This window comes from Gopherus flavomarginatus, chromosome 5 (assembly GCF_025201925.1).
Source record: "Gopherus flavomarginatus isolate rGopFla2 chromosome 5, rGopFla2.mat.asm, whole genome shotgun sequence".
NCBI lineage: Eukaryota > Metazoa > Chordata > Testudines > Testudinidae > Gopherus > Gopherus flavomarginatus.
This window is the reverse complement of record NC_066621.1, coordinates 51,481,080-51,506,314: the sequence shown is the minus strand read 5'-3', so window position 1 is coordinate 51,506,314 and position 25,235 is coordinate 51,481,080. Positions and strand designations below refer to the sequence as shown.

General features: G+C 41.6%; 1 protein-coding gene across 1 annotated transcript in view; it reads left to right on the top strand.

Moving 5' to 3' along the window:
* Window positions 1-767: 767 nt before the first annotated feature.
* The window catches only part of TRPM5 (transient receptor potential cation channel subfamily M member 5), a 63,636-nt gene continuing 39,168 nt past the window's right edge, over window positions 768-25,235 (top strand). The window contains exons 1-8 of the mRNA XM_050955978.1: window positions 768-909; window positions 6,783-6,952; window positions 12,975-13,155; window positions 14,973-15,139; window positions 17,403-17,583; window positions 21,014-21,078; window positions 23,278-23,469; window positions 24,719-24,821. Of these exons, the coding sequence (XP_050811935.1) occupies window positions 768-909; window positions 6,783-6,952; window positions 12,975-13,155; window positions 14,973-15,139; window positions 17,403-17,583; window positions 21,014-21,078; window positions 23,278-23,469; window positions 24,719-24,821 (1,201 nt within the window). The remainder of the gene's footprint in view (window positions 910-6,782; window positions 6,953-12,974; window positions 13,156-14,972; window positions 15,140-17,402; window positions 17,584-21,013; window positions 21,079-23,277; window positions 23,470-24,718; window positions 24,822-25,235) is intronic.

Here is a 25,235-nt window from a genome sequence, read left to right as displayed (position 1 = left end):
TTATATTTTTTTAAAACTGTATTAACTTGCTAGGCTAGTTTGAAATAGTTTTCTGGGTTATTGTGTTTCGGTTACAGTATAATTAGTCACATTCTTTCCATGGACATTGGAAATTAAAGACAATGGAAGCATCCAGGTCAGAATTTGACCCAATAATATTAATAATACCTATCTTTTATATTGATAGTAAAGTTATAAAAAGATGTATTTACCTAGACCTGGTCCATACCTAAAGTAAGGCTGTCAAATACATTGTGTTTGGGCTTTGGGATTGGTTGGTTTTTAAACACACACAGAGGTTGGTGGGAAAGTCTCATTTCACGCGCTCCCCCCCACTGCTCACCTTTTAAAATCAGTTATTTTTGTTTAGGTTTGGGCATCTGTTGGCCTCACAGAGAGTGGAAAAGCTCAGAATTAGAGTTCATTGAAATTTTCTGAAAATTTGATTTTACAACGAAAATTTTCATTAAAATTTTAGAGGGGAAAAAAGGCAAAATATTTCCCCCCAGGTTTTTCAATCAGTTCTGCTTGTGGCGTATTCCTCTCTCCTTCTTGGAAGGACATGTTTTTTAATTTTCCCCATCAGGACATGGGCTAATCTCCCATTAGCCACTGTCTGCCTTTTCTGATTAATACTTTTCCTGGATCCTTACAATCAAACAAACAATGGACCACATCCTCAATTGATGTAAATCAACAAAGCTCAGCTGACTTCTATGGAATATGCTGACTTATACCATGTGAAGATCTGGCCCAACAGTGGTAACATGATGCACTTGGAGTCCAGTGCAGTTTTAGGGCTGGATTTGATGCCTATTGAAACCAATGACAGTCTTTCCGCTGACTTCAAAGGGAAGCATTTCAAGATGATCCAAGAACAAGAGGAGCCAAATGAAATTACAATTAATTGTAATAGATCATTAGTCAATACATTGTCAATGCAAAGTTTGTTTTGTAAAGAACAAACACCAACCAATCCAAGAGGAAATAATAGAATTTATTTTTTGTTTATCCTCTTCATTGCTGCCTACCATATTAAATACCTAGGGGAAAATGCAAGTCATGTGCTGCTCTATGTTCAATACCTGCTACAGTCCCATTGCAGTGCATAGTTTCAAATAAAAAGCAGGCCCTTAAAAGAACAATGTTGTGTTCTAGCTCAGCACAGTGATAGCTGACCATGACAGTGGAAGAGTTAAAATGAAGACAATCTGTACTAGTTTAGAAAACTTTAGGGAAGGTGAAGAAAACCTTTAGCTTCTGATAGGTATTTCAATGTAAGCCCATCTCCATTTTGAAAATGGAGGCAAGTGATCTGGATGCTAGGATGTTTGTATTGTACTGTGAATCACATGGATTCCATTCCATAGCTACCTGGAACAACAAATGCAAAGCAGCAATGGCACAAAACCAGTGTTTGGCATTTGCATTTGAAGGCAATATCTGCAAATCGTTTGGATATGATCTTTATGGCAAACGAGTCACGCTATTTTCATGGAGTTTGTTTCATGTGTTTGCTGAATGCAGAGAGCTCCCCTTACAATGTCAAAGTTCTATGGCCTCTATTATATAGGAGGTCTGTCTAGATGATCACAATGGTCCTTTCTGGCCTTAGAATCTATGAATGTCCCCTCCAAAAAGAATTACATACCAAAGCAACGTTTACTAGTTTCATTAGCTACTGCTTGTAACAGTGCTAGGCCAGACATGCAACAGAATCAGCATTTAAGTGCAAGCATATTAAGAGTCCAACTATTTATTCCTGGGTGATTAGAGAATAGATACAAGGGGAATAAGTAAACACTGGAATTAGAATCAGTTCTTACTAAGAAATGCAGTGCCATCTGTTGGAATTATCTGCAATGTCACCTGGACAAAATGCACAGGAAACTAAAATTCCGTACCAGAATAGCTCAATGTCCCATCTAACCTGGTTGCCAACTCTATATATGACTGTAGGAGGTGCTTGCATGGATGCCATCCTAAATTGTGTTCAATTTCTGGGTTGATGTTTTGCCACTCTGCTGTCAGAAAAGACTGTTACTCACCTTTGTAACTGTTGTTCTTCAAGATGTGTTGCTCATATCCATTCCAGTTAGGTGTGTGCGCCACGCGTGCACATTCGTTGGAAAATTTTTACCCTAGCAACTCAGTGGGCCGGCAGGTCACCCCCTAGAGTGGCGCTGTCATGGTGCTCGATATATACTCCTGCCGGCCCACCCGCTCCTCAGTTCCTTCTTGCCGGCTACTCCGACAGTGGGGAAGGAGGGCGGGTGTGGAATGGATATGAGCAACACATCTCGAAGAACAACAGTTACAAAGGTGAGTAACCGTCTTTTCTTCTTCGAGTGATTGCTCATATCCATTCCAGTTAGGTGAATCCCAAGCCTTACGTAGGCGGTGGGGTCGGAGTGAAATGTGGCAGAATGAAAACTGCTGAGCCAGAGGCTACAGCATCTCTTGACTGTTGAACCAGGGCATACTGTGAAGCAAAGGTATGGACCGAGGACCAATGGAGCTGCGCGACAGATCTCGTGGGTAGGAACATGAGCCAGCAAGGCGGCAGATGAAGCCTGAGCCCTGGTAGAATGCACGGTGATGTGGCTTGGGGAAATATGAGCCAAATCATAACAAGTGTGGATTATAACTGCATAACTATATACGAGAACTACGAGTAGCTAGGGAAGTGGAGGTCAGCTAAGCCGCGCTCCACTGTTCCAACGACCGACACGGGCGGTAAGAAGGAACTGAGGAGCGGGTGGGCCGGCCGGCAGGAGTATATATTGAGCACCATGACGGCGCCACTCTAGGGGGCGACCTGCCGGCCCACTGAGTTGCTAGGGTAAAAGTTTTCCGACGAATGTGCACGCGCGGCGCACACACCTAACTGGAATGGATATGAGCAATCACTCAAAGAAGAACCACCTTTCCTGCTTTGTATAATGCAGGCATTTCTTCCTGGATCACAACCCTATCTGCTGGGCAGCTGTACTGGTTATTACTAACATTGGCTCCAGTATTATGACAACCAGGCCAGCGATTGAAGCCCCCATGTCTTGATCACTGCATGAAGGTGCTTTATTATTGCCCCACTGTTGCCTATCTAGTCTCCAGAAGAGCAGGTCAGATGTAGGGTCACAGGATTAGTGTCTAGGGGATTGTATCTGTAAAAATAACTATCCAAATGCCAAACAGAAACTTCTGTATATAACCTGAGATTGTTAATAGGGTTAATCAATGGATACCCAGAAAGTATACCTTTCACCATCTGAGAAGCTTTGTCCTGAAAACAAAATCTGGCTAGAACATGCCCAGACTTTGGATAAATTTGGAACTGGTTCCAGACCTGAAATTTGTGACGTAGGCCCAAATCTAAGGCCCAAACCAACCTTCCAGATTGAAAAATCCCCAAACTTTGGTCAAGTTTGAATTCAGATTCAAACTTTCAAGATGAGCCCAAGCAGGAGTCTTACTACACCGCCATAAAATATATCAGATAAAACATAAAATATACAAAGAGATGTTAAGAGTAACAAGAAGGTTTTCTTCAGGTATGTTAATAACAAGAAGAAAGTCAAGGAAAGTGTGGGCCCCTTACTGAATGAGGAAGGAAACCTAGTGACAGAGGATGTGGAAAAAGCTAATGTACGCAACACTTTTTTTGCCTCTGTCTTCACGAACAAGGTCAATTCCCAGACTACAGAAATGGGCAACACAGCATGGGACCAGCCCTCTGTGGAGAAAGAAGGAGATGAGCACAAGTCCATTTAGAAAAGCTGCACGAGCACAAGTCCATAGGGCTGGATGAGCTGCATCCGAGGGTGCTAAAGGAGTTGGCTGAAGTGATTGCAGAGTCATTGGCCATTATCTTTGAAAACTCATGGTGATCAGGGGAGGTCCCGGATGACTGGAAAAAGGCTACTGTAGTGCCCATCTTTAAAAAAAGGGAAGAAGGAGGAGCCGGGAAACTACAGGCCAATCAGCCTCATCTCAGTCCCTGGAAAAACCATGGAGCAAGACCTCAAGGAATCAATTCTGAAGCACTTAGAGGAGAGGAAAGTGATCAGGAACAGTCAGCATGGATTCACCAAGGGCAAGTCATGCCTGACTAACCTGATTGCCTTCTATGAGGAGATAACTGGCTCTGTGGATGAGGGGAAAGCAGTGGACGTGTTATTCCTTGACTTTAGCAAAGCTTTTGATACGATCTCCCACAGTATTCTTGCCAGCAAGTTAAAGTAGTTTGGGCTGGATGAATGGACTATAAGGTGGATAGAAAGCTGGCTAGATCGTCGGGCTCAACGGGTAGTGATCAATGGCTCCATATCTAGTTGGCAACTGATATCAAGCAAACTGCCCCAAGTGTCGGTCCTGGGGCCGGTTTTCTTCAACATCTTCATTAATGATCTGGAGCAGTGTTTCCAAAACTTGGGATGCCACTTCTGCAGGGAAAGCCCCTGGCAGGCCGGGCCAGTTTGTTTACCTGCCGCGTCCGCAGGTTCGGCCACTCATGGCTCCCACTGGTCGCGGTTCGCTGCTCCAGGCCAATGGTCCTCCTACAACTCCCATTGGCCTGGAGCAGCAAACCAAGGCCGGTGGGAGCCATGATCGGCTGAACCTGTGGATGCGGCAGGTAAACAAACTGGCCTGGCCCGGCCCAGCCCGCCAGAGGCTTTCCCTACACAAGCGGCATCCCAAGTTTGGGAAACACTGATCTTGAGGATGGCGTGGACTGCACCCTCAGCAAGTTTGCAGATGACACTAAACTGGGAGGAGTGGTAGATACTCCTGAGGGTAGAGATAGGATACAAAGGGACCTAGAAAAATTAGAGGATTGCACCAAAAGAAATCTGATGAGGTTCAACAAGGACAAGTGCAGAGTCCTGCACTTAGGATAGACGAATCCCATGCCCTGCTACAGACTAGGGACTGAATCGCTAGGCAGCAGTTCTGCAGAAAAAGAACTAGGGGTTACAGTGGACGAGAAGTTGGATATGAATCAACAGTGTGCCCTTGTTGCCAAGAAGGCTAACGGCATTTTGAGCTATATAAGTAGGTGCATTGCCAGCAGTTCAAGGGATGTGATAGTTGCCCTCTATTCGACACTGGTGATGCCTCATCTGGAATACTGTGTCCAGTTTTGGGCCCCATGCTACAAGAAGGACGTGGAAAAATTGGAAGGAGTCCAGCAGAGGGCAACAAGAGTGATTAGGGGGCTAGTGCACATGACTTATGAGGAGAGGCTGAAGGAATTGGGATTGTTTCATCTGCAGAAGAGAAGAATGAGGGGGATTTGATAGCTGCTTTCAACTACCTGAAAGGGAGTTCCAAAGAGGATGGATCTAGACTGTTCTCAGTGGTACCAGATGACAGAACAAGGAGTAATGGTCTCAAGTTGCAGTGTGGGAGGTTTAGGATGGATATCAGGAAAAACTTTTTCACTAGGAGGACGGTGAAGCACTGGAATGGGTTGTCTAGGGAGGTGATGAAATCTCCTTCCTTAGAGGTCTTTAAGGTCAGCCTTGACAAAGCCCTGGCTGGGATGGTTTAGTTGGGGATTGGTCCTGCTTTGAGCAGGGGGTTGGACTAGATGACCTCCTGAGGTCCCTTCCAACCCTGATAGTCTATGATTCTATCAATTTTCATACAGGTGCAAGGTGGTTTTGCTTTTTTCAACCCTAGCATCTTTAGCCAGTCTGTGGGAGAGTAGCAGACACATGACAAACAGATTTTACTGACTGAATTGCTGGTTTAAACCCCAAAACATAGCACAGTTCCATTAGATTCACACAGGTTAACGCAAGAGGAACTTCTCATAGATTTTAGTTACAGGTAAGTTTCTGCAACATTGGGAGCATGCTGTCTTGGTGGGCTTCCCTCTTCTGCAAATGCATAGCTACATCCACGTACGGATGGGACTGTGAGACTTTTATGTTGTGCCCGACAGCTACAGAGCATTCAAGTCTCACACTGAAAATGAGACACATGCAATCAGTAAGTCATTCCCATGAACAGCTGGGGCTGAACCTCCCCCCAGATAGCTTCAAGCCAGTACAAAAGCATCAACTTTGTTATTTTGGGTTGCTACACAACACCACAGCATCTGGGTAGCACAATGGGATGACAACACCAAGAAGTTGCAACCCAAACATCACTAGTTGCTGCCACGAGCACAACTGTTTCATGCCAAGGCCCCTCTTTTCAGCTTGAGAGACCTTGGTTCAATTCCTGGCTCTGCCGTAGATTTCCCATGTGACCCTGGGCAACTCACTTCAAATCTTTGTGCTTTGGCTCCCTATCTGCCAGAGGAGTATTATAGTACTTCCTTTGTCTCGTCTACTTTGCTGCTAAACTCTGCTGTATATGTGCACAGTAACAGGCAGCCCTCACACCACTTAGCAAATGGGACTCCCGTCTTGTCTGTAATATAATGTTATGCTACTACTATAACATATTAATATTAAGACAAAATGCTAAAGCAGGGGTAGTCAATAGGCAGACCACAGGCCAAATCCAGACAGTCAGATGCTTTTGAACTGATCTCAAAATCTTTTTATTTACTTATTATAATTATTGTTATTAATTTTTTAATTAAATTCTCTGGTCTGAATCTTGACCAAGAAATTTGGACCTCAACAAAAAAATAATTGACTATTCCTGTGATAAAGGGTAAAATAGGGGAATATAGATGAACATGCCAAATGAAGAGTAATTTATTAACTTTGGGAAAGTCACAAAATTTGCCATTCTAACCTGAATATTTTTGAACTCTCATCTTTAAGTGCTCCATTATTTCAGAGAATCCATCTGCACTAATTACCATACCACTGTTCCAATGGAAGACACTGAAGCCAAACTTTGCAGTAATGACAAAGAAGAAGCACTCAGAAGGGAATTGCCATACTGTACAGGAGAAATTGACTTCATGGCTTCTGGAAAGAAACGTGGGAAGGTATGATACTTCTTCCATTAAGGAACTTCAGGTTCTTGACTTCTATTCCTGTTGTCAGATTAGTTAATTTGCATTACAGTAGCATGCAAAGTTTCAAAAACAGGATTGGAGTATCAGTGCTGTGTGCTGTACAAGCCCATGTGAATTCATGGTTCTTGCCCCAAAGAGCTTACAATCTAATTTAAAATAAGACACACAAATGCAACAAACAAGAAGAATGGAGGAAGGGGCGGGGGCTGACAGTTATAAAATCACTTGGTTACATAAATAAGCATCATGCACAACTGGATGGCTTTGAACCATTTACACTTTTTTAGTTTATTTTACCCTTCCCAGCTTTGTCTATTTGCATATCATTTGCCTATTTCAGCTTCTGCCCATCAATTTTTTAAATGTCTACTTTTTAAAACATTTTAAAAATGTATCCTTTGCCTATTTATTAAAATTCTACCCTGACTTCTTCCCTCTGTACTTCCAGAAGAAGTTTCTGTTACCTTCTATCCATCCCATATCCATAATCTCACTCTTGGATGCTATCTAGTAAAACTCTCCCAAGACAAGTCCTCCACAGTCACCGAGACTCCAGAACTCCTCTTAGCCACTCACCAAGGCTTGTGCTGATGAAGGCATGGGATTCTGAGCAGATCCTTAGCTGCTGTAAGTCAGCATAGCTACTTTGGATGAAGCTATACTGATTTACACTAGTTGAGGATCTGGCCCAAAATGTGTAAAGTGCAAAGTAATGGCAAGGTGAATCAGTGACAAAGGTAGGAAGAGGACTCAGGCATCCCAGGCTCCCAGCCCTGCATTCCAACCACTGGACACCCCTGCCTCTGGGGCAGTGGTTCTCAACCAGGGGTACGCAGAGGCCTTCCAGGGGGTACATCAACTCACCTAGATATTTACCTAGTTTTACAACAGGCTATGTAAAAAGCACTAGTGAAGTCATACAAACTAACATTTCATACAGACAATGACTTGTTTGTACTGCTCTATAGACTATACACTGATATGTAAGTACAATATTTATATTCCAATTGATTTATTTTACAATTATGTGGTAAAAATGAGAAAGTCAGCAATTTTTCAGTAACAGTGTGCTGTGACTTCGTATTTGTGTGTCTGATTTTGTAAGCAAGTAGATTTTAAGGGAGGTGAAACTTCGGGGTAACCAAGACAAATCAGACTCCTGAAAGGGATACAGTAGTCTGGAAAGGCTGAGAGCCACTTTGCTAAGGGATATGTGTATGCATTTGCATTCGCAATCATATTCAGCCAAATGACACCTTCAAGACTCTGGTGTCACTTATTACCCAGTATACAAACACAGAGAAGGTGAAAATCTCACCTATGTCAGTCACCTATTTATTTTTTAACTTTGGAAAATGCTCAGATGCCACAGCAATGTGTGTGGTTTAGTGACCATACAAAGGTAACAAACTCATGCATTCAAAATAGGCAGATGCAAAAGAAAAAGGAGGAAGGATACAAAAATACAGTGGGATTTCCTATCTAAACTGCAACAACAAATATACTTATAAAATGGTTACTAGCAGCCAAGTTTAAAAAAAAACCAGGATTAGTGATTAAAAAATTGCTACAACTTTTAAGGGGCCTGATTTTCAGAAAGGACTGAGCATCCATCCTTTGAAAAATCAGGCACCTTTACAATGTCTCAAGTTGGGTATTCAAAAAAAGAACAGGTTCCCAAAATCACAAGGCACTTTTAAAATCTTGGCCTATGCATATTTCACTAAGAATGTGCAGTACAAAATAAATGAAAACGGATGATCAAACTCTATGCTGCATCTCTATGGAAGGCACAGCCCAGGGAGACTTGTAGGTAGGAAACTGTGTCTTTTAGACTGTAGGCTGCTGCAGGACCAAAACAGTCCCTGATGTTACATAGGTAGCTCTAGGAGCTGCTTTCAGTTATAGCAGCCTCCACAGCATTACCAGACCAGTCACAGTGGTTTGATTTGTTTCCCCATCCCTGGTTCTATCCCCAGCACCCAACAGTATGCCAACAGACCAGCACGGGACAGGTGGTCCAATGCAAAGTTTATCCCTGGGGAATTCTCCTTGGCCCCTTGTGGGTTTCTTTACCATCCTAATACACCATCAGAATAGCATGTAGGGGCTGGAGTCCCTCTTGGAGTCTGCACCCAGAAGACCTTACAACAAAATTAAGATAAAAACAGGAGGAAGCATAGGATTCATGGAGGCAGTGATAAAGGGTGTTATTGATAAGATCACGCAATGGCTTGTGTGAGTGGTATGCATGTTGAGAGTTATACAGGTTACTGTTCAGTAGATTTTTTAAAACAGTCTAAGGCTTCCTTGCAGAAGCCTATTTTGTTGGAGGCAAAATGTATAAATAGGTGGTTTTAACACTTTTTCTTTTGTTTCTGTTGTTCTGTAATTTGTACCCATCCTTATTTAAAAAAAAACCCAATATCTTTTATAGTATATAATAAAAGCAAGCCTTATTGGAAACAAAACAGCATGTGATTTAAAGTGTCATATATAAACATTAAGTCACTATTACTATAGAATGAAGACAACACACTCATGAATAGCCCTAGGAAATTAGATCATAATTATATATCAATTATATGTCCACAGTTGAATGGTGGGATGGGAAAGCTTAATAAAATGGGGATATGTGGTTGCAGTACTTAGCTCTAGTTTACAGCAATGGTCTAGAAGACGTGAATGTACTATACTCTTCTGGTAAATATTTTAAGAGCTGAGGCACTTTGGTTTATTTCCTCTGGCTGATCCTATTGACATCACTGATCTGTTTTAGACTTTTAATGCCAATCCAATGATGAAAACCATGCATCGTATTTAGTAAATACATCAGCAAAGAAATCTTTGCTTGTCACTGAACTCTGCATCACTGAATTATCAACAGATTATTTGAGTCAAACAGGTATCCACAGAAAGTAGAAATCCAGCACAAGTGAAGCCAGTGGGAAAAGAGCATAAACTAAAGCAGGTCATGAAAATTAGGAAGGCTAAGAGAGTATTTGAAGAGCAAATAGTCAAAGACATAAAAACATACAAGAAATAATTCAGATAGTGCAGAAACAAGAAGTCTGTGACAAAATGGTTAAGCCCGTTGGACTCCACAGGAGTCAAGACAGCAGTTGAGGAGGACAAAGACATTGAAAAAGAACTCAATAATGCTTCAGAACTTAACAGGATTAAAAAGACATGACTAGATATTTATATGGATAACATCCAAGATTTGTTTATTTTTAAAAAAGGAATATAAAACCTTTTCCGTACAAAAAAGTCAAAAACTGGGTGATGGAGGTTGGGCAGACACTCCCCTCTATTGGAAGGTTTTTCCATACTTGTCCATCACAGGGTCTTCTGCACCTTCTTCTGATGTATTTTGTAGTGGCCAGTGCCAGAAAGAGTATTAAGCTAAAACTTGTGACTTTGGGCATCACTTAGTCTCTCAGACTCAGTTCCCCATCTATAAAACGGGGATAATAGTACTTTCCTACCTCAAAGGGGTGTGGTGAGGATACATACACTTACGATTTTGATGGGTTCAGGGACTATGGTGATGGCTGCCCACTGTTGATCTGATATGGCAATTCCTAAGGCAGAACTGCCTCAGCAAGGGCTGCAGGATCAGTCCTAATGTGTGGCTCTGTTAGACTCACTGTCCTGAAGTGCTTCCTCATGGCAAAACTCAGCATTGCAGTCCCTCTGCTTCACTATCCCCTCCAGACTTCAGTGGTCTGGGCAGTGACATGGCCCTTTGACCAGGTCACAGAAAGAGAACCACATCCTCCAGAGTGTGATAGGTCAGCCCTGCCTTGGACACCCACCAGCTTCCGGCAGAGGCACCTGCCTCAATTTTTACTTTCTTTCATCCATAAGAGGGGCATAGTCCTTCAGTATCCCGTACAAAGCCTACCCCTGGACATACATTTATTCACATACACCAGTGCAGTAATACCCTAACATCTTGTAAGTCAAACCAACTTCTGTAACAAACATACAAAGATAGAGGGAGATTTTCCCATTCCTCTCTCCAGGAAGATCACCTTCACAGCACCCACCCAAAAGTCAATAGCAGCAGCACTTTGTTCCCATTTACCCCCGATAAAGGGCCGCACTCTCCAGACGTCCCTATCTGAGAGTGATCCATCTCTTGCTGCCTTTCACTCACTTCTTTATCCAGAGGGCTCTCCATTTCTGCAATGTTTTACTCCTCCAGACCTGCCTGCCTGTGAGTCCTATCCCTGCTCAGGGGCACCAACAACAGATTTCTTGCTTCTGGGTTCAGCTCTTCTGACCAAGCCAGATCCTCTTCGGGCCACTGCCCAAGCCTTCTACTTATCAGGGGTCCTCAGCTTGTGTCACTTCTCTCCAACACTCCTGTTACAGATTCCATAGGAGCTCAGCTTTCTCTGCTGGAACTCCTGAAGCTCTCTCCCAAGAAGCTCCTGCCAGCTCTTCCTTGCTGTTCCCTGCCTTCGAGTCTGAGGCAGCTCTTGCCACACCACCTCCTGCATCTGACTCTTCTCAGGCTCTGACTCTCTAGGTCTCCTTCCCTCTAGGGCCAGGTGCCCTCTCAAGCCTAAATTGACCAGTCATAGGCACATTGGCCTCTTCCCTCTAAGGGTACATCTACACTCGAATAAAAGACCCGGGGCCCAGCTGCAGCTGGTCTGGGTCAGCAGGTTTGGACTCACGACGATCGGGCTGCAGGGCTAAAAATAATAATAAATAATCATTGTGTAGACATTTGGGCTCAGGCTGGAACCTGGGGCCCTCTCCCCTCACAGGGTCCTAGAGCTCAGGCACCAGTCTGATCCTAACCATTTATACTGCAGTTTTACATCCCTGCTACCTGAGCCCAACCCAGGTGACCCAGGCCAGCCATGGGTGTTTAATCGCTGTGTAGATGTACCCTTAAAGGGCCAATGTTACTGTTACTCTGTGACACAAGGTGTCTAAACTCAAGGGAACAAAATTTCTTCTGCCCTCCCCAGATGCAATTCTCTGCAGTCTCTTTCCCGCTCTCCTAGTCTCTGCAGAGTTCTTCCTGCCTCTGTTACAGAGCACCACCTCACAGGGCTTTCTCCTTGACACCTGGCTCCTCTCGAGCTGCTGACCCTCAGGGCCTCTCTCCTGGAGTCTCTTTTCTCCCAGGCCTGCTTCTGAAGTCTCCTTCTCCCCAACTGCCTTCTCCCTTCAGGGAGAGTCCCAGGGTACCAACTCCTTCCTGCAGACCCCTCTGTGGTTCCTTTCCCAGAAACCATAAACTCCCAACTACGTTTCTCCGGGGTCACCTCTCTCTTTCCCTACATTTACAGGAAACACCCAGTCTGGTTCTCCCCAGTTGGGGCTAGTACTTAATGATCTGTCTCCCCTGCAGGTGACACAGATTGGGCTAATTGGGTTGTCACGCTCCCCTTAAACTCTGTCACTGCCAGCGTGGGGTTTGTACACCCCAGCACAGGCTTCCTGTCCACAAAAAGTTTTGTGTCCTACACCACCTTGACCTGACATGCCAAGTCTCACTCTTCTCGGAGACAAACTCCTTCTTTTTGAATATTAAGGTCTGTTAGCACAGTATTTCACTGTTATGGTGACGGATTTTTTCCCATCTGTTCCAATTATATACATAACATCTCTAACCCATTCTCTACAGTAAAACCATAATTTGATGAACACCAATCTTGCTAATGACCAGGTACTGCATACAAACCATTTCCACTAATGGGAGGACAGAGGGGAGAGAGAAAGGGAAATCACATAAAAATGATCTTGATGAAGAACAAGTCAACATCTCTTCATGTTCTGATGCCTCCAATGCATTAGAAATCACTTTATAGTGGTGTGAGGGAAGAATAAAGCAATGCAGTGTACCACACTGCAACTTATACTCTGTATTTGCTGTAGTTGAGAGGTACAATTTTACCAATTAATTTGTAAAGATAGGGGTTATACTGTACTGCTATCTTGTTATTCGGTGCCCTTTTGTTTATTACAGTTTGTTAAAGTTCCATGTGCCATCCATCCTGGAGTTATATTTGATATTATGATCAACAAATGGAACCTACCTGCTCCCAACTTGGTTGTCTCTTTAGTTGGAGAAGAAGAAAACTTCCAAATGAAACCTTGGTTACGGGACACCTTAAGAAAAGGACTTGTAAAGGCCACAGAAAGCACTGGTTGGTTCAACTTCCAAAATCGGGAACATAAGTTCTACCTCCACCCTAAAAAGTCCCCATCCAGCATTTACCAATCTTTCATCATTAATTTCAGTGGAACTGCCCATATGCATAACTATTAAATACATGCTTAAGGGCTTTGCTGGATGGTGGCCTACACCTGTATTAAGATATGTATTAATGATAGTCAAACTGCAGTAACTTGTATCTCAATTATTTACTATTTCATTCAAATTACTCCAGGTGTGGTTCTTGCAACTGATAAACATTTGAAGTGCAGTTATACTCTAAAAGGTGATGGGGAAAAAGGTGTGTCAGTGGGATCCATACTAATTTTCTCTCTCAAGCTCCCTATTAGTGGCAGGATTTTCAAAAGCACTCAGTATTGGCCTAACTACATTCCCATTGAAGTCAGTCTTGATGGAGTTGAGACAAGAAAGAACTTCTGAAAAATACCACCTGAATCTTTTCACCTTATAATTAAAAGTGTGTGTGTTTTTGTGTCTTTTAACTGGCATCTGAAAGTCAAACTGACCTATTGTGGGCATCACATCCTCACCATTCATAAAGAATTTTTTATTGGAACTGAGTTGACAATTTTGTTAAGTGATGCAGAAACCAGAAGAAAATCTGGTTCACTTTACCTGTTGTTCACTGCAGGGCTAACAGGAATGAAAAGTATTTGAAATATTGACACAACAATTGGCAAATAGGACTCTGAATACACATCTGTCAGTTAAGAAGCCATTTTTTCTTTGCCCTATGAGCATAACTGCATTTTGAAGTTTATAAAGTGCTTAAAGCATACTTTAGTGCTCAATATAGTATACACTCTGTTCATATTGCTTTGCTGGTTCTGGAAAAAGAATGGTCACAGTGCCGTTTTGCTTTTCATTACTAAAAAAAGCCAAGTACTAAGGTAGTATCAGAAGTATCATAAACAGAAATAGTTATTGAGATCATTGCAGCTGCTGTTTATACTGACTGTACACTTCCTATGCTGCAAATCATCTCAATACCTACAAGCGGACAGTGCTAAGGACTTATTTTTATTTTACTGTCCTTATTGTCTACTGCCACAGTTTGCAGAATATGCTAAATCATTTAGCGAGGATGACCTCAAGTGGTGTGGTTGTCACTACAGCATTTGGGTCTGGTAACCACCGTGGCTTACCCTAGGCACGTGAAGAATAAACAGAGCCCTGTTCTTTTGAGGAGTCCACTCTCCAGTACACCAGAGAGAAAGGAGAAGAGAGTGTCAGATACTTTCCTATAGAGCTAAATGGAAAAACCCTAATGCAGCATCTCATCTACCAGCCATTTCCAACATCCCATGATCAGTCCTGCCAATTTAGTCCTCCAACCCAATTGCAAGATGCCACCTCCCCAGTTCCCACCCTCCACCCCTTCCCCCAAGAAGTAGTACTGCCCCAGATATGCAGACTGTCATATCTTTACTTCCAGTAATATCATTCTGCCTCTAGATGATTCTTCGTGCTCCATCAAACATCCCAGATGGAATTATGGTTCCTGTTAAACCAAGATGACAAAGCTGGAACTCAAGATGTCTGAAACATGTTTGTTTGTGCCTATCGTTTGTCATTGCTTTCTTTAATAAAAGTGTCCTGTTTATTACTGACTGTGATTCTATATGTAATGACACAAATTATCGATATCTGCTTGAGGCCTCAAAGATTGACTTCTCAGATGCCCCAAGAATATCTAGAGCCAGCCTGGACAAACACATAGTTAGAGGTATTTATATGCCAAATGGTAAAGCAACTAACTCCATAATGTTTTTATTGAATTAATTTCAGGTGCCTGGATCTTTACCAGTGCTTTACGTGTTGGAATAACGAGGCATATAGGGCAAGCAGTCCAAGATCACACACTGGCTAGTACTTCAGCCAGAGTAAGAGTGATTACAATAGGAATAACTTCACTGGGAAAAATTCAGCATGGAGAGATTCTGGACAGTGTGAAGGTATTTTTCTCATAACACTTATAGTATGGAATCATTTAAACATGAACTGCCTCTCCAAAAATAATTACTAATGGTAGGCAGCAAAACAGTTAAGCTGCTCTAGATGACAACGCCAAGGAGCAAAATGAGAATGAACAGGAAAGATCTGAAATTATATTAGGATCATAATGATTTTGCACCATGTGTATGCACACCATAGACATCTCCCCCTGCTTAACAAGCAATGCTGCAAATATTCAGCAGGTGTCGGTATTATACATTTGATTAGTACAGAGTCCAGGAGAAAAGTGCTGACTTAAGAAGAGCTTGGAGGAAGAACTTCTTTATATATTAGTAGGATATCACTAATATTTTTCTACATTCTACATAATTTTCTACAGTCACTATAAAATTAGTCACTACAAAAACTAATTTCCCCCCCTGCTGACACTCACACCTTCTTGTCAACTGTTTGAAAATTGGCCACCTTGATTACATTGAACTCATTAGCACTACAACAGTAGTTTTTTCTCCCTTCTTGTCAACTGTTGAGAATAGCCCACTTCCACCTTAATTGAATTGGCTTATTAGCACTGATCCCCCCACTTGATAAGGCAACTCCCAGCTTTTCATATGCTGTGTATTTATACCTACCTACTATATTTTCCACTCCATGCATCTGACGAAGCACGTTTTAGCCCATGAAAGCTTAAGCCCAAATAAATGTGTTAGTCTGTGAGGTGCCACAAGGACTCCATGTTGTTTTTGCTGATACAGACTAACACGGCTACCACTCTGAAACCTATATTTGCACTGTGTGTATACACAGAAGATGGCCTAAAGAGCCAGTTGCAGATCCTTGATCCTGGGGCTAACTCTGCATGTTTTTATTTATCAGTCAGCGCCACAGATCTGCTCACTGCTATACTCAGTGCCTCATCCTTGCCTCCAGAGAATGAGAAGGATCTGGGTCATGCCCTGGGATTGACTTCTGCCTTCAGGATTACACCTCAGTTCTTCGTGACCCCTGGCCAAACTGTGTCATTAGAGGGCTTGGGGTTGCAGAGGGTCCCTGGGTTTAGGATTTGGCCCTTGGCTACTGAAATATGCTCCTGACCCTCAGGCCCCAGTCAATTATTTATATGGTACCACTGCTGTGCACAGAACTGTCCAGACACGTACAATGACACATCCCTACCCCATACAGAACAAAAAGACAGCAGGAGGGAGGGGCAAAGGAAAGCAACACACAAGCAAAATGACTGAGCAGACAAATTGGCTGCATCTTGCTAGAGTCCAGTGTTAAGTGTCAGTGGGGAGGTGGAGGAAGGGGAAAGGGAAGAGGAGTGTGTTTGTTTATTTATTGAAAACCATCCTACTGCAATGGGAGCTAAATTAAAGGATCACGATGAGAGAAGACAAGAGAGGTGGGCAATCCTAGTTTGAGCTGCTGCTGACAATACACCCATATAATAGCAGATGGGCGCTAGGAGGAAGGGATTTATTGCCAGAATGGGGAAAATTATATAGATGTATATAAAGCTTTTGTGCCTAGACAGTGGTTCTCAACCTTTTCTGGGCAGTGACTCCATGTTGCAGTAGAAAAAAAAAGTTTCAGGACATCCCACCCATCTGGTCATGGGAGAGGGGAAGAGGAAGAAAAAAGAAGGGTTACACCCTCCCCAAACACACACACACACACACACTTTCTATGACCCACTCCCCAGAGAGTGCAACTTCCAGGTTGAGAACTGATCGATTAGACCATGCATAGTCTTGCCAACAAAGTAATGCTTCACAGTTTGAATTAGTATGTACATATAGTGCCTGAAATTAATTACTGGTGTAAAAACAGACCTAATGCAATGGAAGTCGATGGAAATACACCCATTTACATGAGCAGAGACTTTAGGAACTCTTTAGGCTCTATTCCCCAGTCATCAGGGTCTGTGGCCTTTGTCATTTGTCTAAGATCAGAAACATATTTGTCTAAGATCAGAAAAACATATTGCCAGGAGTTCTGAACTGATGCCCAAGTCACAAACAAGATGTTTGGTGTCAGTATATTTTGCAGAATCCAAAAGGGAGACTCAGAAGACTTCATTTTCTAGCACTGCCCAATCTGGTGTCTTTTACAAAGATGACAGTCTCTTCTTCCCAACTTTTAAAAGAGACTTTATTGGAAGTGTCGGAATATTTATTTTCTTCTAGGACATAGTGCAAAACCACTAAAATCAGAAAAATAGAAAAAAAATTTATGGAGATTAACCTCTCTCTTTTCTAGAATGAAAACCTTGTATGCTACAAGTCAGATGATAATGGCCAAGGGCCACTGTACTCCCTTGACAACAATCACTCCCATTTTATTTTGGTGGATCAGATAAATCCAGATGAGCCAGATGGAACTACTAAACTACGGCTCACCTTGGAGAAACACATTTCAGAACAGCGCACTGGTTATGGAGGTAGGTAGATGCAAAAGAAATCAATCAAGTCATTAGCCAATACGTATATATTATACAGATTGCACACCATATCAATATGCATTAAATATTAGCAAAGTTTTATATTTGAAGGATATTATGCTTACATTTGTTCATTCATGCTAACTATCCCATAACTCTTTGTAAAGCTAAGTCAGCTTTGGCATTAGCAAATCAAAATTTCTCAGAATTCTATGTCCTACTATAAGTATCTTCATGGGCAACTGGTTTGGAATGTAGTATCCAAAACAGAGATAAGAAAAGTACAGAACAAAAACAAGTTGAGGAATGGTTACAAACTGGTGGGTTGGCTTTTAGTGAAGTGCAAAGAATTTTGTAATTCTAAAATCATACTACAGATACAAGCTGAAATGCATATCTGTGACGCACACCTCCTGTGTGAGGTGACCATGCTGGGAGGTAAGGATTGGCTCTTGGAAGGTGGGGACTTATGTCTCCTTTTCATGTTATACTGCTTTGACTTTAAACAATACATTTGCCTAAGTTTGGTTATTTGGTCTCTTGAACTTTTTTTGGGAATGAACCACAAGTGTAGTCAAACAATTGGTACCCTGTTTACTCAATAAACAGTTATCACAATATTTATACTCTAGTAACACTTAGAACCTCCAGCTGAAATCAGGGCCTTTTGTGCCAAGCACTATACATACAGTAAGAGACAGTCCCTGCCCCTAGGAGTTTACAGTCTAAATAGACAAGACATAAAGGAAGTATTGTTATCCACTTTTAATTGTTGGGAAATTAGGCCAAAAAGACAAGACTCAGAGCTGGAAACTGAACTCCTACATCCCAGTCTAGCTCCTTAAGCGCAAGGCTATCCTAATTCAATGCTCAAAGCTGGCAGGCAAGTAGCTTTAAAAAACTGAAAATAAATGTAGATGAAGTGCCCCCAAATAACATCTATAAGAGAGGGGCATTCAGCATACTGTACTTTCATTTTAGATCTCCCCCAACTCATGGATTGCTGGCTCCCACTTCAGGAGACATGACATCCATCACAGAACAAGGGGCTTGCTGAAATGCTCAGTCATGTCTATTTATATGAGGGAGAAATTCAACCCTGTACAGACAGTGCAAGGCCTATGCACACCTAAAACTACATAAGCCCATTTAAAATGGGACTTAAGTGTTACATAGGCCTTGTGCCAACCATCTGCACAGGGGGAATTTTATCCATAGTGGAAAGCGTTTTCACTTCCTCTTGCTTCTATATCTGCAGAGCTAACGTAGCTAGCAGAAAGTGAGCTGGATCATGTTTCTTATCACTTATCAACAGAATTGTTAACTAAGCTCCAATTGCAGGCCAAATTCTGCCCCCAGTGCAGCTTCATGGACTAACAGAGAAAGCAAATGAGCATAAAGAATGTTTATTAAGGTGATGACATTCATATAGGAAAGAACCCGGTTTGACTCAAATCTCAGGCTGAGTTTGCAGGGCTGGCATTTAGAAATAATCTCTTTTTACTGGTAAACTAAGCAAGAGTCACTTTGCAGACTAGTATCAGAGGGGTAGCCATGTTAGTCTGGATCTGTAAAAAGTGACAGAGTCCCGTGGCACCTTACAGACTAACAGAAGTATTGGAGCATAAGCTTTCGTGGGTGAATACTTCAAGTGGGTATTCATCCACAAAAGCTCATGCTCCAGTACTTCTGTTAGTCTATAAGGTGCCATAGGACTCTTTGATATTTGCCTTTAAAAGGAAATTATAGTCGGCAAAAAGCAACAAAAACATGTCACGCAGTACAAGACAAAGTCACAACTGACCCCACTATTGTCTTCATGCTCCAGCTGAGTTCTGCGTTAGTTCTGTCACCACCTGCACTGGTTATTTTGGGATATCTCATGGAGTGGGAACTGGTGATTTATACATTACTTCAGGCAACCTAATAATAAAGAAGATAAATAAATAAAACATGTTTTAAAAAATCACTTGACCCAAATTTTCCTCTTCTCCATGCTATTTGGTGCATTCATCACTTGACTCTACAGGGGTTGGGTTTTTGGGTGGGATCCACTATTTTTAGACATACTTACAGGACCATTTGAAATGCATTTGGTAGATTATACAGTATAAACTGCAGTTGTGCGATCTTTAGAAATAAATGCAGCAGCTGTTGGGGAACTTTGAAGGATGACTTTTTTTGAATGCTCCCATGAAAATGGTTAAAAATGCATAGCTGCAAACATTTCTTTTAAATTGTCAAAGTTGTTGCATCATATAGAGTTTTACTATTACTGGTCATCACATTAGGCAAAGTTGCATCTCACTGTAGGCTGATGTGAAGCAACCTAACAGAACATTAAGAAAGAAATGTATGGTTAATTCTGGCTCAGATCTGAGTCATCTGTCCTTAACAGAATCACATAGGCCTCTCATTCATATCACTTTCCCATTTATTCTCCCTTTTCCTGAATTCTGTCTTCACATTTTCCTGCATAGTTTAGTCCCAGATCCTGCAAACACATGTATTGACGTGATTAACTTGCGAGTTATCCCATGTGATGGTTCCACATCCGGAGAGATAGTCAAAATTTCAAATTTTTCAATGAAAAAAAACTTTTGTCAAAAATTAAATGTTTTTACCAACAATACCACTTCTCAAAATTTTTCCCACTATAAACAGTTTTATATGAAAGTTGGAAGCACATATTTTTAAAAAGCAAAACCAAAAAACAACTCTATGTATCTATAATGTTAAGCATGTGTATAGATGTAGTGAGGAGCCTGCCTACATAGAGCTCCCTTCAGCTCAGAGGGTATGGATCAGAAAGTTAGAGAGGATCACCTTAATTCCATATGAAGCATTCGTGATCCTATTGGAAATAGACGAACAGCCACCACCATCTTGTTTTTCTAGCATCTAGGACACTGACAGCTTTTTAAGTCAGGACAAGTGAAAAATAGTTAGAATCTATTTGCTGTGTGTGTTCTAATTGTATTTAACCCAGCATTCCAAATACTGGCTCTCCCAAGGCCTTGCCATCCATCTGAGGTACTTAGGTGGCACTCATCACAATAGTATCTAAGCACTGCACAGCCATTAATGTATTTATCCTCACATCATGCCTGTGAGGTGGGCAGGGCTATTATTCCTGTTTTACAGACAGGTACACAAAGATATGAACAGATTTCCTAAGTCACACAGAAAGTCTGTGGCAGAGCAAGGAATTGAATCCTGATCCCAACCCCCAGGCCAACGCTCTAACCACTGGACCATAGTGTTTTTCACAGCCTTTCCTGTCAACCATCCTATTGCCTGTGTTCTCAGGGTCCATTGCTCTTGTTTCAGCCCGTGGATCATATGATGGCACAATGCTTTCCAGAAGATGGCAGCAACATAACATCATCTTTATGAATGTTATGAATTTAAACATTTTCTCATTTCACAGGAACAGGTAGCATTGAAATCCCTGTGCTTTGTTTACTGGTAAATGGAGGACCAAAAACACTCGAGGTAAGAAGCAACTTGTGATATTTAAAAATTCATTCTAAAAATACCCCAGGAGGTAACAAATCCATGTTTTGTAATTGCCAAATATTAAATAAATACTTAGCAGAATGTTTTGCTGGGTGCCAACTATAAATCCAAGTAGTAAGATATTACACAATTTGTATAACTGTGAATTTTTTAGTACAAAAAAATTAAATGTAACTTATATTCGTTAGCTTCATCAATACATCCCTTACTGCAAGAAATAGTGCAGTTTGAGCAAATTCAACAGAAATATTGCTTAGTATTAAAAGTATCAGCAGATCATTTAAGTTTCCTATATGACTGACTACACATCTAGCTAACACCACAGAAAGTGAGCAGTGGAAATCTGAAAAAAATCTTGTGAATTAGAAATACTAGCCATTACTTACAAAGCAAGTACAAACAGATTAGCCAAGCATAGGTGCTGGGGGTACTGCTGCACCCCTGGGCTTGAAGTGGTTTCCATCATATACAGGGTTTACAGTTTGGTTCAATAGCTCTCAACATCCCCACTATACAAATTGTTCCAGCATCCCTGTAGCCAGGCAACTTTTCCTGGCAATGATCAGACGTTGCATATTCAGTACTGCCTCAGAACTCAGGGAAACACAAACAGCAGATTTGCAGTACGTGCTGGCCTGATAGCATCATATTTCCATCAGATCTTCTCTTTATGGAACAGTGGGCTCAGTGAGGTACACTGCCAACTCTGTTTTAGCAGCATTTGTAAATTGACCTGAAGATTCAGCTTTGATCTTTTCCCCAGCAGCTTCACACATTATGTTTGGAAATCAGCTCTCTAGCTGGATGACCCTCTTTTTCTTCAATTTCCATTTTATTGTTGGCCTGTTATGCAGGAAATCAGCACAGAATTTCACCCGGTGATTCCTACACTGAGCCCAACAGCTTGTGTTTGAACTAAAGAATCTAACTTTAATAAGACAGCCAACCTCGATTTAAAGATGCCAAGTGATGGAGGATCTACCAGACACCTGTAAATATGTTGCAGTGGTGAATGATCCTCACTGTTTAAAAAAAAAAAAAAAAGTGTGGGTGGGGGAGAGAAAAGAGTGTCTTCGCCATGTTTCCATTTTGAACTTTTCTCATTTCAACTACCAGCCCCTGGATTTTGTTAAGCATTTATCTGCTAGATTAAAGTACCCTCAAGTATCCAAGATCTTCACTCAATGTAGAATGATCAAGTCACCTCTTAACCTTCTCTTTTATAAGTTAAATATGGCAGCAATTCCTGCATGGTTGCTATTGAAAGCCTTGCAGTGCAAGCCAATTAATTTTCTTTTGAAATCTTTAGAGAACAAGACTAGAAGACCAAGAAAAGACTGGATGGTGTTGCTCTGGGATCACCTATGTGCTGGGAATGAATAGCCAATTATTATTTTTAGTATCGCTATGACTATCACATATGTCAGGGATTCTAGTATTTTTTTTAAAGTGCAGGAGAAGAGCTGGCACTGAGGTCTGAACATCTAATGAGATTGTCACATATCCCACAATATAAATTAGCTAGTAATGAATTATTATTTCAACTAGGATAATATGGTTATTAACCTCTGAAGGATACAACTTCCATGGCCTCTCCTGCACCTCATTGTGATTACATGGCTCTTCCCATCTACAGATATCATGAAACTTGGCATAAAGGCCACTCTTTGTGGATGTTTTCAAGCAGCTTTCTTATAAACTTCCAGTTGCCAGGTTTCACAGCTGATGCTGAGTAGCCAGATGTAGTGTTCCCTCAAGAAATTTCTGCTTTACAGAACTTGCAGTCAACCTCTGCAGGATTACTGTGCCTCACTGAGGAGTTCCCATCCAATGCTTCTTTTTCTTGCTAATTCTGGCTCCAAGATTCAAAAATGGGGATTTTTACACTAAGCTACAAGAGAGTGACTGTTTTTAAACCTTGGCTACCCAAATCAGGACACTTAGGTAGCTGGGAAGATAATGGTGGAACAGAGTTAAGTTAAGTGGCTGTCTGCAAGCCATCCCTTCACAGAAGTCAGTATTGTAGTGATCACAAATATTCTTACTGAGGCTGAATGGAGTGAATCTGGTTCAGGTATTCAATCACATCCCTAGTTGCAAGATATATTTATATATGAAGGCATTGTATTTTGTCTTTCCATAACTGCATTCTAAAATGTATTTTTAAAACCACAGAGAATTTGCAGGGGCTTGGAAAACTCTGCTCCCTGGCTTATCTTAGCAGGATCTGGGGGTACAGCTGACATCTTAGCTGCAGTAGTGAATGAGCCACAGCTTATTGTGCCACAAGCTGTTGAAAAGCAACTTAAAGAGAAATTCCCTACAGAAAACTTTTTATGGAAGGACATTCTCCATTGGACAGCAACAGTAAGTGAACTGGTTTAATGTATTAAATGCATCACACTCACAAACTCTGGTATCATTTCTACGTTATGTGGCTCATCTGGTACCGACTGCCCATATTCAGAATTGCTGGGTGGCTGCTCAAAAAATATGCTAGAGATACAAATGCTCTGAGATTAATGGCACACAAAAAGGTATCTGAGACCACAATCAGGTATTCAATGGACAGCATACTTATTTTGTCGTAGTAATTCAATTGAACACTTAGGGCTCTGTCCTCCACTAAACAGTTTCTGCAAGTAACAGCCAGTGCATGGGAACCCTACTGTCCTTCTGGAGGACGTGATACATGATTCAAGCTCGGCAGCTGCGGATGTTCTGCAGCTGTGGAAGATAAGACCCAATTCATGACCTGCAGCTGCTGAGTGGAAGCCTGATTCTGGATGTGTGTAAACAGACTGTTGCTTCTCACCACTCCTTTTTACTCCTGCCGCACCCATTCTTTTCCAACAGCAACAACAAAAGTTACTCTTAAATAAAAGACTAAGACCCTTAAGGAGTATAAATTCATAGATCAAAGGGACAGTGAGCTTTGCAATCAAGATGTGGGAGATAGTTTATTTGGGAAAGAACACTGAAGTGCATACTAATAGGTATATAAATCAACTAAATCTGACCTTCAGATTACTTCCTCTACTGTAATCCATAGTTTTAAATTTCCACATGTCTGTCCTGTCAGGCAGAAGCTTGGTAGGGCACCACCACCATGGGATGCATGCAGTAGCATGATGTCTTAAAGTCTTGGTAGCAGCACTGTGAGAAACTCAAGAGGCAAAGAAGCTTAAGGAGGAGGAAAGAAAGCATTTTGTTGACCCTCTGTCTGCATATCAATATGTGATGGCTTTTCCACAAAGCAATTTTAGAGAGTGTGGCCTTAAAGAAAGGAAAGAGCTAATGAGAGGAAAGATGGCAGGTGGAAGGGTGGAATGGTTAGAACCCACTGCACTATATGTACTAGCTATGGAACGGCTATCATCAATCAAGAATGGGAGAGAAGAAGGACCTTTTGGGCCTTCTCTCTGTGCCTCCGTTCCCCCCCGCCATCTGTAAAATGAGGATAAAATTTCTCCCTTCCTTCCACATGATCTGCCTTTTCTATTTAACATGTGAGCTCTTTGGGGCAAGAAGTGTATGTATGTCATCTCAGCTGGGGCCTCTAGGCCTAACAGTAATAATAGGATGAAGAATAAAACAATTTGTTTCAACCCCATAGATTCAGAATATTGTTTCCCAGCAGCATCTTTTAACAGTGCACAGTTTTGAGCAAGAAAGTTCAGATGAATTAGACACAGTCATTTTGAAAGCTTTGGTCAAAGGTAAGAATCTCTTTTGGCTGGTCTTTATAGTTGCTAGATCTGTTAAAGTCTATATTTGAGATCTGCCCACATTTTGTTTTCTAATCTGATTATCTGCATGATAATTTACAGTGTTCATCCCTGAGAGCTAAGTGTGCCTGTGTTATTGCTCCACCAAGTGCACTTTGTACATGCTAAGAGGTCAGCAAGACGACAATGTTAAGACTAGAGCTAGAGGGAGCATTTTTAGAATACATTTTAAATTTGAAATTACAAAATTTGGCCAGAAAGTGAATTATGAAAATGTCTAGCTTCCAAAGTGAAACAATAAAATCCCTAAGTATCTGATCCAAAACCCACTGAAACATATCCAATGGCTCTCATTGGCTTCAGGTCAGACCTTCAGTGCTAACAACAACAACAAAATAAAGAAAG